We start from the raw sequence: 19,086 nt of genomic DNA, 5'->3' as shown, positions 1-19,086 counted from the left end.
TATTATTCTGATTAGTCGTGGAATATCACGGTCCATGTAAACACAGCTACTGTAGTTGCAGGAATACGAGCACTAGCAGTACTAGTTGTAGCAGCATACAAAACAGTATGCAAAGTAGTAGTAGTAGTTTTGAATGTGAGCTCTGCAATGCAGGTGTGCACACAGCCACAAATATGTGATGAAAGGCCTCACTGAGAGCGGAGACCCTATCTGACCCATGGTGAGCCCCCCTCACTCTCTTGGTCCCCCCACCCCACTTTGTCCTTTCAGCTTTCTCAGAGAGGAGGGGGCTGCCACACAGAGGACGGGTATAACAAGCAAGGTAGAGGGTGGGTGACCATGAAAGACAAGGAAAGAAGTGAGAGGGTGACAGAAAAGAGAGAAGTGATAAGAACCAGAGAGGAGGTGGAGGTGCTCTGACGTGCAGCTGTAGCCGAGTGTCTCCTCATGCAGCGAGACACCCCCCGAGCACCCCGACCCCTGACACAAATGTGACACCCCAGCTGCCAACCCCTGCCTTCCCACCCCCTTCCTCTCCTCTACTCTCCTCTCTGAACCCCCACCCATACCACCAACCCTCACCCCCTCAACTCCAGTATTACCATATGTATGGCTCCCCTCGCCCCTGATTATGCTAATCACCTGTCCGGCCCCTGCAGCCCCTAAAATGGGTGTATTTAGCAGTCGGCTGGCTCCCAATGCAGCTTCCCCTGGGCCCGAGGTGTACATTCACACACTCCTCAATGGGCAGATTCTTCCACGTTGCTGCCTTCATTCAGGTCCCACTCTCCCCTCCCAACCCCCCACCTCCACCCCAAAAAAAAAAGTCCTATTCAGTGCCAATGGATTCACAGAGCAGTGGAAAGAGTAGTAGGGGAAGAAAATGCTGACAGAAAGTCTGCATTTGTAGCATGTGTGTGCATGTGGGCAGCGGTTCAATTAAAAATACCCAAAGCATCAGGCAGGATGTATCAATCAGTGCGTGAGACATCTGAGATTTGATGCTAAAGCCATTGCAAGTGATCCAAAAGAGTTAAAACAATAAAACACGTGAAAAAAAAAAACAATTACAACTCTTCAATCAACTCCGGCACTGTTACAACAAAAAACAATCTCATCCTCTGTCTCCTGTCAGTGCCTGTCCAATGCAAGCCAGGTGAGTGATCTCCCCCGCTGCATTTTACTGCCCTGTGATTGGCCCACAGCCCAGCCATAACAGACCATGACATGAGCCTGAGCAGCCAATCTCAACCAGCCATCTCTCTGTCATTTCCTGGAAAGATGGCCCATGATTCCAGGTATCCCAAAATCACACATTCCAAAGTGTGGAATAGAGGACGCAGAGACAGAAACTGAGAGTTTGAATGGAAGAAATGGAAGAAAAGACAAAAAGAAAGTGTTTTTTTTTTCCAGTTTCCACTTTTCCATGGTCACTTGGGCTGGGTATGAAAATTATCAATATTTGTGTCCCTGCCAAGACAATACTTTAATCGGTACATTAGTTTCTTTAACACTTTTTTTTTAACTTGACAACACATCCTGCAACACTGTTCTGATGCATCGAGGACATGGCAAAAAGCTGTAAACACAACACTGACATATAAAGTTCATATGGTGAACATGTTAGAAAACAGTTGCTTATTTGTTTAGCGATGTGACAAATGCAATTCCAACAGTCACTCTCCTCTAAAGGTCCAGTGTGTAAGATTTACAGGAGTTTATTGCCAGAATTTATTGCCTGGCATGTTTTCATTAGTGTATAATCATCCCAAAAAAAGAATTTTTGTACTTTTGTTACCTTAGAATGAGCCATTTATATCTACTGAGGACATGGATCCTCTTTCACATAAGCTGCCATGTTGCACTGCCATGTTTCTACAGTAGCTCAGAATGGACAAATCAAACACTGGCTCTAGATTCGACCTTCCACCACCATATGTTCTCCTACGTGCTTGGAAGGGGAGGGTGAAACGAGGTGTTTGCAGTTGGAAGTTCACAGCTAGATGCCACTAAATCCTACACACTGGTTCTTTAGGTTGTGTTTCGCTCTCTGCCAACCCCTAACAGAAACATCTGGCTCTTTAGCTGTTAAATGTTGCACGTTCACCAGCTCGTTACTAATTTTGTCTTCCGTTTCATGATGAGCAGATAACAGACTGTGGGTTTTACATATTTACTTAAAGCTTGTTTGCTGAAAACAATGCCAGTAAGACCGGTGAGAGTGAATCAGAATAGTAAAGCTGCATGTTGAAAGATGCTTGAGCACTGAAGAGTTTATTCTCTGTGGGTTCATCACTTTGAGCCACCTCTTTCACTTAACACTGAGACATTTGATCCATATAAAAATTGTGATAAGAGCAGCCTAAAATAAAAAATACTGATCAAAGTTTCAGCCTTAAAATGGATTCACTGGAATTCAAACTTTCAAACTTGGACTGAAAAAGGCAACATTTTAGGCAATTTGCCTGATGAGGACCCATGGGACTGAAATGAGGCTGTCACAATGTCAGACTTTCAATGCACGATTATCATGGTCAAAAGAATTCACAATAACAATACTATCGCGATAGACTAATGCTATCAGCCAAATGAATCTTTATCTTTGTTTACTGTGTGTTTTATTTTTTAGGCATGTTTAGGCAAATGAATTCCACACAAAATATGTAGAGTAATACATGGAGGTGGAGACGGAGTCTGCAAACCTGTGATTTAAGAGCAAACAGCTTAAAGGATGCTGGATTGTTTACATGATATTTAGTATCATATGATGTCAATGTTTCATTTGAAAAAAGTTATCTCTGTTATCATCAGCGCCGGTATATTGTTGCATACTTGGGTTGAAACGTTTTTTGTTTTTTTTTTCTTAATCCAGTGTGAAGATGCTCATCTTTTTCCCTGATATTCCTCATGTGGCCTACAGTAAATTCACCTAAGCATATGCTTAAGTGTGCACTCGCTGTGAGCAGGGCAAAAAAGACAAATCTACATGTCCAAACAGAAGACCAGGGAGACAGTGACAGAAAAAGTACTCAATACCACAACAACTTGTGTCACAAGTCACAAGTTTTCCCAGTGCTCCTCTCGCTTGAGTAAGACTTGCAGTGCGGTCTCAGTACAGGAGACTATTTCACTCTGACGCATACTGACTCAATCAGGAGCTCCAACCCTCTCAATCATCAGCGAGAGGAAACGTTTTATATCTCTGTATCTTTATGCCTCGCGTGTGCATGTGTGGTACTTGTGTAATTGCCGTCCCTGCCAGATTTCTATGACGTTGCGCTGTAGGAATTGCAATGAACTATATGGCTACGTACGTAACCCATGTGTGCCAGAGGGGCTGAAAAATTCCAACAACACACACGATTTGGAGATGTTTATAGTACGTTTGCATGAAAACTTCTCTGCTGTGCCACGGTCTGAAAAGCATCAATCCACACCACAATCTCTCTCCTGGTGTACGGTAGGCACCGCAGCCAAAACACAAACACACTACCGCTACTATACTCCTGCTTCTTTCCTCGCACCGTTTCCCCTCAACACACACACACACACACACACACACACACACACTCTAACCCTCTGCTGTTTTGTACTTTCTCCACCCCTCTGGCAGTCAGCGCTGTGAGGGAGGGAAGAGAGGAAAGGGGAAGAGGGTAGGGGAGGCGAGGGAAGGGAAGGAGGGAGGCCAGACCACCCTGCTCTCATGGCAGGGCTGAGTGTTTACATTGCCGTGGCTCACTCTGTAATACATCTGGCATTCTGAGGCCACTCTCTCCAGCCAGGGACGGGGGAGTGGTGGAGGGGTGAGGTAGGAGGGGAGGGCTCGGGTAAAGAGAGAGACCTTTCTGGCAGAGAGGAAAAGAGAGGGATAGAGGAGAGAAGGAGGGAGAGAAGGAGTTAGAAGGGGGAGGGTAATTCTCTCCACAGTCTCCTGTGGTCGGTCATTCGCAGGGCTCTGGTTTTTGAATAAGAGCGCCTGAAAGAATGCAAAATGTAAACAGAGAGCTTGGAGGCATCTCAGGATGTCGTTTGTGAATGGGAGTGGGAGCACACACACAGGCACACACAAGGACGGACACACACGGCACTGTTAACGAGCAAATTTTTTAAAAGTTATTTCGTATTTAACTTTTCGCCAAGTAGGGCTAATATACACAAAAGTGCTTTCAAATGAGGGCGAGCTTGCTTGAGAAAACAGCGCTGTAAGTCTGTGTACAGTACCACAGGCTGCAATGTTTCCCCACACTAAATCCCTCACCAGCTAGCCTGCACTTTTCATCAACTCGTAAAGTTTAACACAACATGCTGGAATGTTATTCCTTCTATAGAGATTTAATCCTGTTTGTAGTGAACTGATAAACACAAACTTAATTGAGTCCAGTTTGGAAAAAAAAAACGTGCATGTATGTCTGTGTGTGTGCATGCTCACATTTGTGTGTGGGTGCTTGCATCTGAGTGAAAGAGATGGAGAGAGTAAGCCAGATGACTCTGTACAGTATATTCTGTGCAAACTAGGAAAAAATATTGCGGGTGTGTGCATTTCTGTATTTGATTGCTTGCGGCTGCTAAATGAAAGCGGTGTGAGATACAATGTAAAAAGAATATTTCAGCAGTAATATTTTTAATGAGTGTCATTCAGCTTCCTGCTTTAGTGATGACTACTCTACTACTCTACTCTAGTCTACCTTTGTGGATTATAACAACTTGAAATTACACCCCATTCCCTTGAAGGAGAAATCTGTTACTGTAATTTATCACAAAATGGCCATGACACATTATCAGAGAAGAGGAAAGGAAAATTTCTATCCCAGCCTGAAATAACTGTTCTTGTTTCCCTGGTTCAGATTAATTAGAGTTCAAATTAATGCAGAATGTTCCCCGAATGAGTATGTGTCTGATCATGAGTTGTAAGAAATCATTAATAATCCTTTAGAAGGAGAAGATGTTTATAACAGTCAAATTGAGCAATATGTTAATAGAGTCTGGCAGAAGACAGGCAGTGACTCCACCTCCAGAGTGTGGGTTTTTGTTAGATAACGGGCCTAGCATCACCTTGACAGACAACTGACAGTTATTAACAGCTGACCAATTTACAGTGTAGGACTCCATTTACAATGTTGCACCCACCTTGCACTCCTGTAGTGCTCCTGCAGCTTGCCTGAGCTTCCTTAAGTCTAGGTAAGGTAATTTGTACAGCAGTACAAATGCTTTGGATGCACAATTCCCACATATTGATATCAGTGTGCATCTGACATCAAGGCAACCATGTCTGTCCAAGATTTTCTATGAAAGAAGGCAAGTCTACTGCAAGAAAATAATACCTTTGGATCTAATATATAAAATGGTACACGCAAATTGGTTTAATTGTTTTGTTTAAGTTTTCATAAAGTCACAGAACCAAATCAGCTTTCGTTAAGTCTGTATAACATTTCCAATTATATCAATTATATTTAACTTATAATTAACTAACACACTAAGTTTTTAAGAAAAAAAAACTTTTACTGAAAGCATGCTATTAGGCTGTTAACTTGATTTGAAAACATTTAATTTATTTGCATGTTACTAACTGAAGTATTTTTTTTAAAAAACAATTATTTTATTCAGTGTAGAGTGTGAGTGGAAGAAAAGGAGAAGAAGGGAAGAAAACAGATGAAAAGAAGATGATGAAGAGAAAATAGCAAAAGGAAAAGAAAAAGAGGCCCATCGAAATAGCCTGAAATGCCAGTCCTGGTCAACCACCTACTCATTCACAGAACCAAAACCTCCAGAAAGCCTCTCTGCATATGTGAACATGTGTGTGTGTGCGTGCATCCATGCATGTATCAATGCTCCCATACACATCAAAAGCTGGATAATTCAATCATGCAAACCACAATCCTCTCAGTGGAGACGCCACATTCAGGGCACTCCTCCTCCTCCGCCTCCTCTTCCTCCTCCTCATCTTCATCCACAAGAAAGGATGTCAAGGCTTCTTCCGCATGCACTTAACATTATACCGCTCCCTTCTCCACTGCCATTACCAGCAAAACAACAAAACAACCACCAACTCTGTCAACTCAGCTCTTAATCACACTAGATACAAAACAGACATGCGGCAGGGAGGGAGGGAGCTGCTTTAGAAAAAAAAAAAAAAGACGTTTGGTCCTATCAGACTGGAATCTGAAACCTTAAATCAGGCTCAGGATTTACACCATTTTAACTGTTACCATGTTGATATCAGGAACAAACTGAAGGCAGTTGATTTTCAGTCAGAAGGACTATAAATCATGCACTTTCAGGGAGTATGAGTTTGAATTTGCTTGCTCTTTGCCTCCATATAAATTCTGTCATTAAATTAGGATTGATGACTTGTACTAATGCATTAAATTGAGTTATGATTATGCAGTAATTCAGAGATTAAGGCACAAATGATATCAGATTCACTGCCCTCTGCTGGAGGACAGATGTCAAAAGGTTAAACTCAAATTCATAATGCAGGAGAATGCATGCTCTGCAAATAACGTCTGGCTCGTAAGATACAGCCATACACAGATGCACACACACGATACATACACGGCACAAACAACGCTCTGGTGACAGCTGTGACTTCTGCTCCATTTCTTCCACTCCTCCCAACTTCTACCTTCCCCCTCCTCCCCTATGCTGTGAGTCTTCACTCTCCACCCCGGCCACAGGGTGAGTATCAGGTGAGGTTTTAAATAGTGGGGGCCTCTACGTGTTGACCTCGGGGTCCCAGGGGTCTACCCCCATGGCCCCTGGCCCCTACACTTATGTCCCCCAAGAAAGCACAACAGGACCCGGGGCTGCCCCTCGTCCTGTAGCCTGGAGACTACAATCCATAGCCCTATACCAAAGTCCAGACCATGAAGCGAGGAACTATAAACTCATTTCAACTTGAATCACTACACACATAGTTATTTAGTCCATAAAATGTCAGAAAATGGTAAGAAAAGTTGATAACCATTTCCCAAAGCCCAGGATGATGTCCTCAAATGTCATGTTGTGTCCACAACCGAAATATATTCAGTTTAGTGTAATAGAGAACTAAAGACACCAAAAATAGTCACATTTCAGAAGCTGAAATCAGAGATTCATTGGGCTTATCTACCGGTGGTTTCCCATCAGAAAAGTTTGTGTGGCAGCAAAGTAAAGCGGTGAAAATACTCTAAATATAGCGTACTCTTCAACTGATGCTGACTTTTTCAGGTGGACCGTTTTTTAAGTAGGGGTGGGGGAAGTACTCAATTCTTAGATGCATCTCATGGAAGATTCTAAATTGATTCATAAATCTCAAAAATTGATTTCCTAAATGTCAATTAACATGAAGTTGACAGAGCGAAAACAGTTATCAGCATGATTTAGTGTCTGAGTAAATTGAATTTGCGAGGCAAACATGAATACTTTTAACTATCACCCAGAGATGTTAAGACACTCATGGAGCAGAGTAGAGATCAGCTGTAACAAATGAGAGTGACTGAGCGACACACCGTGGCATGTGACAACTTTGACCAACTTTGTGATGAAGACCATAACTCTCTGCTTAGTCTGCTTCACCTCAAAAACTCTGTGCCCGCTCCACATGTTGGACAGCAAGGTCTCTCCTCAGAGCTCACGGTGCAGCAGAGAGGCTGCTCTCCACTGCTGGAGTCATCACATTCATAACACCACATACAGCGAATCACTCCACCTGCCCCTCATTTTTTTATTGTCATACAAGCAGGGGACTGTAGGATTCTTTCAACTTTTTTCCAAATAAAAAGGCTGCAGACCACTTAATTGCCAGTTATATTTAATACTGTATTTCAGATAAACTGGAGCAAGAGACTGAAAATTGTGCCTCCCTTTCTATTAATTCAGTCAAAAATAGATTATGAATCAAACCAGACAAAAAGATCCTCCCCTGAATGGGTCATATGTTTATTTCCAAACTAGGCTACTTCTTGAGTTTTGATGAGGATGGCTGAAAGTGAGCAGCTGCAGATAAATAAAATCAAACTCGCAACACATGACTTAAAAGTTTGACATTTTAATGCATCAAGATGCATCAAGGATCATTTTATCATCGAATCAGATCATGAGGTGCTGGTGCCTCTCTCTGCTTGGGGTGTGTCGACCTCCACTTAGTGTAGATACAGTGACTGTTGATATGAACCTCATAAAACCCCACTTCAAAGAATTCAAATCACTGCTTAGTTAACAACTAATTGATTAATTAAATAATGGGTCTCTCTGTGTAGTTCTTGATTGAAGTCCTTGATGGAAACAGGACTTCTGCATGCTATAGCCTCCTCTTCTATACAGTCTATGCTAAAGCTACAGGTTAGCCACACCTCATTCCAGATTACAATACAGCTTCAGCTCATCTGCTTAACCCCCAGTTTAAACTTCAGCCCTGTGCCTGGAGCTTGAGCTTCAAAAGCCCCATTTCCACAGATTTCTCCTGCCCGCTGTCAGCCATCAACACCACAACCACATCTCCAGCCCCTCTCTCAGCTCAGAAACACAGCGAAAGAGTGAGGGGCCGTCCTACAGGAAGGCCAATGTTTACGCGATACTGTTTTAATTAGAGGCAGGCGGCACTGCTATTTTCTTTACAATTTGGCCTATGTTTGCCTTAACCCAGAATGCCAAGAGATGGCTCCATTTTCCATTTGTGGCTCGGAGGAACTCTGAAGGGGTCTTATTCCTCTCGTCTATGTCTCTGCTCCCTGAACGTGGCTTATGGTTAATCAGCGCAATATCATCTCGAATCATCTGCAATTTGAAACTGAGGATGTATGTGAAGTTGAACACAGACATTGAGGGAGCGCACCGAGGGCAGCGAGCCACGTTTGTGTGTGGGGAGCACGAGATAGGAGAGCACAATACTACAACTTCCTCTTTGAGCTAATAATTTCCCGTGAGCATCACAGAGGACATAAACAAAGCATTTATCTACAGCAGTGATGCTCAACTTCAGGCCTGCGAGCCAAATCTGGCCCTTGATAGTGTGCTGGGTGGCCTGCTGACCACCATCTTATTCACAGTGATAATAAATTGATTCATACTGGGAATGCTTTTGTTTGTGCATACTGACTGGTAAATGTTCAATAATGTCTCTTGGCTGATGCTTGGGAAGTTGCCTACACACAAAAAATGCTATTCATTCTGTGCCTGGTAGAAGCAGTTTATGTTTATGGTTTATGTTTCATTCCAGCATTTCAGTGATTGCATGATTGAAGAGGCTCCAGCTGTTTAATGTTGTATAAACTCTTTCAAATGTAACCAAAGCATTTACAACAAAAATGCAGTTGCAGCTATTAAAAGCAGTAAAATATCTGATTTATCTGACATTTAGGCTTAGTGTCAATCCTTGTAAGTAATTTAGTGAAAGGGATAGTTCGGATTTGCTTTATTTTGCCGTCAGACAGTCTTTTTCAAAAGTAAACCGTCATTATACAAGCCAAATATCACTCTCTCCGAACAAACCAAACTCCATGGGTGAAATCAGTAATTTTACCTTGCAGAACACGGGAGTTGCTGCCTCAATCTGTCAGTTTGTTTGTGTTTTAAAGTGACTTTGGTGAATCCAAACTATCATTTTAAGACACCAAAGTCATGCAATAACACATACAACTAACAGACTGAGGCAGCGGTAGACCAGCAACTCTTGTGTTCTGTGAAATAAAATGACTGATCTTACCTATGGAGTTTGGTTGGTTTGGAGAGAGCAATATTTGGCTTATATAATGGCGGTTTAATGTTGGAAAAGGCTGTCTGACGGCAAATTAAAGCATTTAAAACATCAAATATTCCAAACTGTCCCCTTCATTCAGTCATTTAATTTTAAAATAAAGAATTAAAAGAAAGACCTTTTAATGTTTATTAATTTTACCAGATAAATATTATTATTCTTTGTTTGTTTGTTTATTAACTGGCCCCTGACCCTCCGTCATTTTGCAAAAAATGGCCCCCTGGCAAAGCAAGTTTAGTGTCTCTGATCTACAGTGTGGATGCCCTAAATAACAGGTAGGAAAAAAGACCCTTTAGCAAAACACAAACCCCCATACATCTTCAGAGGTTTGACACAATCGCCTCTTTGAGCGAGCCTGCTGTCTCACTCCCAATTGGTCTCTGTCGCTTTGTCTAATAAACAGAACTTCCTGTGTCTGAGTGTTTATAAACAGTGCTGAGTGAGCACTGTGTGAGAGGAGACGATCCCTGCGAAAGCTGCGGCACGTGACAGCGCGTAGAATAAACACACGAGCCAGCTCCGGTACGCAGCTAATGGTGGTCTGCTGCGGACCCAGAGAGCAGGTGACGACAGACACAACATGAGATCACGGACATAAAAATGCAGCTCCAGTCGAATAGAGAGATCTAATACGAGCTGGTGTGTGCGTCGTGTGTGGATGTGGTGTGTGTGCGTGCATCCACAGGCCACACAGCTTCCAGGCGGGGTCGTCCACGGGTCGCCTGCGGAGGGCAGTTCCAAATGAAACATAAACAGCCGCTCTGTCCTCTCCTCCTCTCTCCTCTTTTTCCTCTCAGACGAAGGGCCATTCCCCAGCACGGCCCAGCACAGCGTTCCACGGTCCAGGCAGAACTAATCTATCCCTCAGCTGTGCAGGCTAATCTAAACAAACAGATCTCTCCCTATCAACATCTGGAACCCCTCATGTACCGGGACCTAGGAAACCACCGCAGCCCAGGCTCTTTGTCAGTGTCTGCGTGTGTGTGCGAGCAGGTCTCTGTGTGTCAGTGTGAGCCAGTGCGAGACCAGTTGTAGATGTCTACCAGAGGTTTCTAGACTTTGGTTCCACTGTCAACATAAAATCAAGACAAAAGTCTATGGTGTAACTTCAGTGAAAGACAAAAGAGTAAAAATAGTGAACACTTTTTTAAATAACTGACATCTTTTAGTCCACAAAAGAGAATTAAAAAAAAAAAAGTCACAAGTTACCCGGGCCTGAACGGATATGATATTTTGTCAAACAAAACACGAACACACAAAAAAGCTGCAACAAGGATACTTTTTTTTTGCTAACTTCATAAAAAAAGGGCCAAAGCATCTATAAAAACTCAAGCAGCGACATGATGTACTTCTCTGCTGTCCTTCTGCATGCTCCAAATAATAAGTTTGCCAAAATATGACTAAATAGGCTACACTATTTCCAGAGGAGTTCCCAGTGGGGAAATAGTGTGACATGGACGAGTGAAGGAGAAATTTTAATCAGAAGACACCCGAGCCCAAAGTGATGTCCTTCAGTTTCTCATTTTGTTTTGTTGTTAAAAGTCGAGGTGAAATTAAAAAGGCCCTTTTAACCTTTTTAGATCACATCCGCACCTGTCATATTGTGCACAATTAACAATTATGCCATAGAAATTTCTTTGTATAGGGCTCTGATGATAACTGCACTACTGTGGTGGTACTGTGGTGCACTCATGTGATGCCTTGAGGTCATTTCCATCATATACCTGTGGATCAGCGCTGTCACACCACAAGTCAGGAACACAGCCTCTGATTGGTTGACAAGTTAGGAACAAAACCTCTGATTGCTCAACACTCAACCCAGGGCATCATGGGACTGACAGTGATAAGTGCTAACCGTAATAACAACAGTTTTCAACACAGGAAAATGGTTAAATTGTCACAGAAGACATTCAGCATTCAATTTATTATTAGTGATTTATTTTATCACATCTTTGAAAAGACGCTGCGGTTCGAGGCTGGATTATAAAACTTCTAACAGGGATATGATCACACCAGAGTCAACATTGTAAAGGTACAACAATAGTGTTAGCATTATCTTAATGTTAGCCTTTCCCGCTCACGTTAGTCCAGGGATAATCCCATTTACTCTTCCTGCAGTTGGGAAACAACAGACAAAACTCATGTAATAAAAAATCCATACCGTCACAGACATACCTTTGGATTCTTATATCAAAATCCAATCATGTTTTCTTCCTATAAAACAAAATATGAGGTGTGCATATGTTGGCTCAGACCAACCAAATTCAGCAAATAATATCATGGCATCCACTCATCGCTCTCTCTTCAACTTTAAGAGGCACAGAGCTACGAGCCTTTAGTTAGCTAGCTAACAAGGTACACTGGGTAATGACAAGTCTACTTTTCAAAGATAAAATATAATTTTGCTCGACATTATGTCCCGCTTGCCTATCCTGTTTCATACAGAGATACGTCTCAATACAGAAGCTAAATATATATGTGGATTTGAAAAAAATAAAACAATCACTTGACAAAGAAATGAAACGGTAAAAGCTGCCAACAATCTCAGCAGAATAACATTCAGTTTCACATGGTGCCCCTCGGTGCAGTACACATGACCATGGTCTGACATGTGAAAAGGGTGTGAAAACAGTGTGTTCCTCTGACTCCAATCAGGAGTCCTGTACTAAAGAGGCTCCCCTCTGCCTAAACTGCTGCCAACTGCGCCTGCGCCACAGATTAGACCAACACGCTGTCTGTCAGACCCCTGCAGCAGCACGCAAGGAGAGAACAGCCAACCCAGGCAGGAGGTGGGGGTGTCTGAATCGTACAGAAATCACTCTGCTTTAATCTGTGTTGATCTCATGAAGTATACTTTTTATTTGACTGAGGGTAGTTAAACTGGGGAGACGACAGACGTAACAAAAACTATGCGTCAACACTATGTTGTTTCTTTTTTTTATGATCCCCCGCAAGAAAAAAAAAAAAATACTACTCAATTTCCCAGCAACAAATCTGCTCCTCCATTCATGACTCCTACAGCCAACTCTACCCATAAGTGCAGGAATGCGGATCAAAGGAAAGGAAAAAAACACAGCCCCTTCCCCTTACCCCCCAAAGCACCACCCATACACACAGCTCCTTCTTTTTTCCTCAAAAATATTCAGCCTTCATAAGTTGTTTCTGACAAAAAAAATAACAAGCGAGCGACCTATCATCCACTCCACACACCAGTTCCTGTCCTCACTCCGCTTTTTCCCTGCAGCCGGAGACAAATCTTTTTGGAAAGTTGAGAGCTGTCCAAAACGGGACCACACACAGTCTCTGAGCATTCAACTGCTGGGGGCAGGCAGACACACACTCACACACACTCGCTCACACACTCTCACAAAATGGCGGCTTTGACAAAAATTTCCTCTACCCCAAAAGCTGCTTATGAACTTAATTACAACCTTACTGCTGAGAGCAGTTAGAGTCCCCTCCTGCACTTCTTGTGTGTGCATCTAACATGGTTTTGAGAAGCTGCAAGTATGTTACAAATCAAATAAACCAAATTATCTACAAGTTTCACTTGGCCTCTTGCCAGACCTTAAACAATAAACAATCCCCCTGGCTTGTTTGGTAGCACCCACCAACCCTGTCTTCTTCCAATCTAAACCATACAAACATGCAATATCAAACTGTAGAGCTTCAAAAGCACTGAAATAAAGACCAGTCCCAGAATCTAAGATTGAGAAAAACACATAAACTGCACAGCTTATCAAAAACAGCCAATAATAAACCAGTGTCTTACCTTCCACCCAGAGTTTCTCCACGTCCGTCTCCAAATTAGCTGCCCGTAAGCCCACCGCGAAAGCTCCAAAAATCATCAGGCCCACAACCAAAAACTTTCCGCAGTTCTTTTGTATGTAACAGCCCAGCCTAAATAAAAGTCTCTGGAACTTCGCTCTCAGCCATAGAGGTGCTTTCCTCCCAGTCGCCTTCCCCTATGATGAGACAAGAGTCCTGATGTTACTAACAAATGCAACACAAAACACTTAAAGCACTTACCAGGGCAAGTAGATCTGTAGAGAAAATGTTATACAGGCAAAGACATGGTTAGCACAGGTGGTCCTGAATGTCAAAAAAAAAAAAAACAGTCTCAATCAAACCAAAAGAAACCTAATCCTAACCATATTTCTATGATGAAATGTCTAAGGGAAGCAGGAGCTGTGATCAAAATAATAAAACACATTCACTGTCTCACTCTGCTGCTAACTTGTGTTGATTGAAACATACACATCTGCTGAGAGGACCGCCTAGAAACAGCAAAGACTCCCCAGAGTGAGAGCCACAGGTTCTGTCATATCAGTAACATGTATAAACTGTAACCTTAGCAGGATACATGCAGAAGGAAGATATCTTCATCCCCTACAGGGCACCCCCGCACACACACAACCTGATCTGCGGCTGTCATTTCACTGCTGCAGTGATGAGTTATGAAAATGTTAATACAGACAGACTGACGTTGAAATGCTCCAAAATTGGTCTGCAGCCGGACCTCCAGAGTGGATGGAGGAACAGAGAAGGAGGTAGCTGTCAAGACATGATGATAATAAGCCTCCCCTGTGTCTCTATTTCTCACAGAGATAAACTTATGAAGCAAATATAGCCCGAAGGGGCTTAAAGTCCAGCTTTGGATACATAATAACACAGTCAAATACAGCAGTACAATTAAGTATGAGTGCCTTTAAGTGTAACAAAGCCTCCTCCACAATACACCATGTTTTGCGAGTAGAATAATTTGTCATACACGCACTCCAACATATCAGACTGTGATGTTAAGTAAAGAGCTGCAACAATTAGTCCATTTATAAATTATTTGACAGCTATTAAATGAATCGTTAAGTCAAAATTCTCTGATTTCAGCCTCTTAAATGTGAAAATTTTCTTATTTCTTTAGCCCTCTGACAGTAAACTGAATGTCTTTGAGTTGAGGACAAAACAAGACATTTGAGGACGTCACCTTGGACTTTCAGAAACATTTTTAAGCATTTTCTGACATTTAATGGACCAAACAATTAATCGATTAGTGTATAAAATAACAGACATTCTAATCAATTATGAGAATAATCATTAGTTGCAGCCCTAACTGAGATAAACGTATGCAAAAATACAGCCCATTATGGATGCATAATACTTCTATTAAAAACTCAGATCATAAGTAAGTGCAAGTATCTTTAAGTGTAATGAAGGCTACTCCAGAAAAAGTCATATATACTGGGAGCAGAATGATTTGTCATGCATGCATCAGACTGTACGACATTAAATACCCTGCAAAGGTGCATGTGGTAAAACCCACAAATACCACCACACAGCCTGCGTGGGGAGTGGAGGAGCCATCACGGGGGGACTCACAATATTTGTGAACGGAAGAGGGCAGCCACATGGATTCTCCTTTTTCCTCTCTTTACGCTACTTTAGATCCAGTCATACAAACCTTTAACTAAGCCATAACAACTTTTCACGCACAGCAGAGAAGCGTCAGGTTGGCAGTTATGAAACAGTGAACGGTGGTGTTGCCTGTGAGTGAAGGCTGCATGTTTTGCCCTGTCTCAGACCGTTATAGGCTGGGATGTTGTGTTACAGGAGCGATCGAGGGGTTATATCTGCAAATGCAACTCGTCTCGCATCCTAATACAGAAGCCGGTTACCTCGAAAGGGTCTCGGCGTTGCAGAAAATGAAACAAAACAACTCTACAACCTTGCCTTACCCCTGTGTCCCCCTGCCCAGCCCCGTCCCGTTACCTAGCAGCGACTGGACATAGTTTGGCCACTCTTTTCGAGAGGATACAATGAAACCAAGAGGATAAAGGTGTTTCCAGGGTAAGACGAGAAATAAGCACCTCGGATATTTGCTCCAAAGCGAAGCCCGCATCGCAGTAACTCGGCCGCTGCAAATACTCCAAATCCAGCGGTGTGTTGCGGGTATAGTCCCCCCTGTTCCTCCGCGTTATCCTCGGCCGATCGGGGTCTCTGTTTTCCTGCTCGGAGGGCGCATTAGCAGCCGAGGCCATGTTGCGGGGACTGCGAGAGGGTTACCGTTTCCCACTTTATAGTATTTCCCCGAAAGCGTGTAGCGATATCCCAAGGCAACAAAGTTTCACTCTCGGAGATCTCACACCCGTGAAGTAGGACTTCATACTCCTGAAGGAGACGGCGAGTCAAAGTCTGCGCCTTCCATCCCAACATTTCGCGATCCGGAGGTCTCCACCGCTTCCACCGCACTCACCGTGTCTCTCCAAAAATGTGGGTTTCTCTCAAAAAGCGACGTGCGCGAAGTGATTCCCATACACGAGTCGTCGGGTGAGAAAACTCGATGGTCGTTGCATTCTGCTGAGGTCTCTGTGGTCTTCCCCTGGGCCGCGCGTCACGGCCAACTCTGAGATTCAATAGAAGAGGAGAAAAAGACCTCTCTCCATTTGGAGGCGCAGAAGGAGGAGGGGTGAAAATACAAAAAAAAAAAAGAAAAAGACTCGAGATCCCGCCTCTGGGGCTGTCAGATTGCTGGACTTTCTTGCATCTGATTGGTTCCAGAAGGGCAAAAATTACTCAGCAAACACGACTATTATTAGCTGCTTAGCAACAGCTCACTAAAGTAGAGAGACCACCCAGGCAGAGAGACCTCGTGTGTGCATCTCCAACTTCAGGGGAGGCTCGCTCGCAGCCAAACCCGCTCCGTGCGTTTTGGTGTTTTGGGTTTGCACACAGCGAGATGTCGCTAGAAAGAAGCGTTTCCCTGAGAGGAGCTGACGGCTGAGGAGAGGTACCGACGGTCTGTGAGTCTGGAGGGGCCGAGGAATGCCAGAACTGCGGTTTTTTGACTTTGATTTTTTTTTTCTACCAGCACCATCATGGTGGTAGTTGCGCCTCAAATTACAGCGGTGCAAGGGGAGGTGCCACAGTGCGGTGTTGATACAATGTCAGCTTTACTTTAGTCCTTACATACTGCAAAATATAATCATGTGTTATACTGTTTCCTAATTTACAGTGTTACAGTGTCCTTAAACAGTTGAAAAGTTAAATTTAATTTAAGACCTTAAAATGTCAAAAATGTACATTTTTGTCAGGTCTTAATTGATTGAATATAAAGTTAATATTACTTTCATAATGTTGCATTAACGTCAGTCTCGCTTTCAAATGTATATTTGAGGAAATCTGTATCATCTGTTTGTAGCAAGGGGCTGACAGATATGGGATTTTTGGATCTGATGCAGTTAAAGATATTAGAGAATAAAAAATTGATATATTGGTGAATAGCAAATGTGCTAATCAAACCCTCAAATGTGGTCATTATTCACTTGTGACAACAATATGTGATAGAGGCAGGATATTTTACACTTTAACAATAAACATTATTGTCCAAAATGATATTAGAGCAATGAAACTTTCGCCAGTATTTTTAATAATTATAAATAACTATAACTTAAAAAAGACAAGTAGAACAAAAATATTTATGAAGCAAACGTGAACTGAGAAAAAGTAGGAAATATACATAAATGCATAAAACATCAAAAAATAAACCTATTCTGCAATAAGTTCTGTAAAAAAAATAAAAAAATAAATAAATTGGTGTATATCATAGATGCCAATACCGATATAGATGATGTCACGATTATCAGGCCGATACTACTGTCGGACCAAGATATCGGTATGGCTCTACCTGTAACAACCCCAAAAGGAGACCTACATTGATCCAATAAGTGGTACTGCAAACCGCACTTGTCTTTTTTTTTTTTTTTTTTTTTGGCAGTATGGACCTGAAATATCTCTTGAATTCAATTCATAATGGTCTTATAAGATTATAAATCTAACTCGTGGAAACCTGCGGAAACCCATCTGTTTGTGCAAATAACTGGGATAAATCCAACATTTTAATATTTTTGGACTTCAATAAAGTTATGATCATGAACATATATAATAAACAGCTCAGCTTGAAACTGTTTTGCAACCAAACATATACGTATGTATGATGCAAAACATCATCATATTACATACAGTTTAACAATAAACTTTATTGTCCAAAATGACATGATGTCACTGATACTGTATATTGACTGTATAAACACTTGAATTAAGAAAAAGGATTTTAAAAAATCATATTGGGGCATATCAGATAGCCGATAATGACACAGAGCAGGCCAATATCAGGTCGATAAGATCGGTTGGCTGATCAATTGGTCAGGCTCTAAAAATTATTATATACAAATAACTGTGGATAAAATGTTCATCTTTACAGTTCATGAAAGATTTGTGATTTACGCAGTATTATACATGGAAATGCTTCTCCTGATAGATCCGACTATTATTCAGCGTTACAATGTCACAGTAATGCCTTTATGTAGATCTAGTTAAAAAAAACAAAAAACAAAGAAAGATTTATAAGTCACACAGACCACGGTGCAGTGACACATTCCCAAGATATAGATTTTGTGCCTCACGCATGCAATGTTAAAGGCTCGGACACCTGAAATTGAGCTTACATTGTGGTTTTAATCAATAATCGATATTATCTGACAGTGTCTGGCACCTGTAGCAGCCCAATGCTGTAGTCAGACAACCAGAGCCTGTGTCGTGCTGCACACTTAAATCACTTTTATCAGCGCATTTTCCAGTAGAATGAATCATGTTCAAGAAGCATTTGTTTCCATAAATGCCAAATACAAACCTTCATGATCCAGAAAAATGGACAACAATCAACAATCAGATATTTGAACCACCACTTAAACTTTTCCTAAAATGAATTTAAGCCAATTTCACGTCATCTAACTTACTCTAAACTAAGTCTTGTTTGACATGAAGAATAAAACGGGTAGCTCTTAGCAAAACTCGAGTGGTAGTTTACCCGTGCAGCCACTTGATGGACCAGAGTATCAGTCCACCAGCGGCTCACACTTCACACCTCAGCCTCTGTGAAGCCCAGCAGCGGCTCGTCTGGCTGCCAGCCGCGCACTTACCATCTTCAGTCCAGGTGGGGAAGAGCTTCAGAACAAATCCGTGATATCCGCCCCCCGTGGAGTCCCGAACGTGTCAGTTATGATGAAGATAAGAAGATGAACTGCTTTATTGTTGCATCGTAATCCGTCTTCTTGGTCGCAGGCATCCTGCTCTGCGTCGGAAAACGTTCACTCACAATTACATGCTGCTCCTTTTTGGCCACGTGGGTGGTCCCGTCCTGCTCCATAGACGAGACGCACTTACTGTCACGTGACTTATCCCAAAAACTGTAAACAGTACCAACCCATGCACAGCAGCAGCATCCCGTGTCTCTGTCAGCCAGTGACACACACAATGCACGCACAGTCAAAGAAGGAGAGAGCATAGAAAAACATGTT

General features: G+C 42.4%; 1 protein-coding gene across 2 annotated transcripts in view; it reads right to left on the bottom strand.

The window, feature by feature from the left end:
- Nucleotides 1-18,794, bottom strand: part of ptch1 (patched 1) — a 72,759-nt gene extending 53,965 nt beyond the window's left edge. The window contains exons 1-2 of one of the 2 annotated variants that reach the window (XM_084728707.1): nucleotides 18,709-18,794; nucleotides 13,506-13,698 (exon numbers count right to left, since the gene is read on the bottom strand). In XM_084728707.1, coding sequence (XP_084584833.1) covers nucleotides 13,506-13,698; nucleotides 18,709-18,711 — 196 coding nt within the window. In that variant the 5' untranslated portion in view covers nucleotides 18,712-18,794. Of the gene's footprint in view, nucleotides 1-13,505; nucleotides 13,699-15,597; nucleotides 16,714-18,708 lie in introns of those variants that run through there. The other variant, XM_084728706.1, reaches the window with a different exon arrangement.
- Nucleotides 18,795-19,086: the final 292 nt, after the last annotated feature.

Source organism: Lutjanus erythropterus, chromosome 10 (genome assembly GCF_056507025.1).
Source record: "Lutjanus erythropterus isolate fLutEry1 chromosome 10, fLutEry1.hap2, whole genome shotgun sequence".
Taxonomy (NCBI): domain Eukaryota; kingdom Metazoa; phylum Chordata; class Actinopteri; order Lutjaniformes; family Lutjanidae; genus Lutjanus; species Lutjanus erythropterus.
Note: the sequence above shows the minus strand (reverse complement) of the source record. Positions and strands in the feature narration are given on the sequence as shown.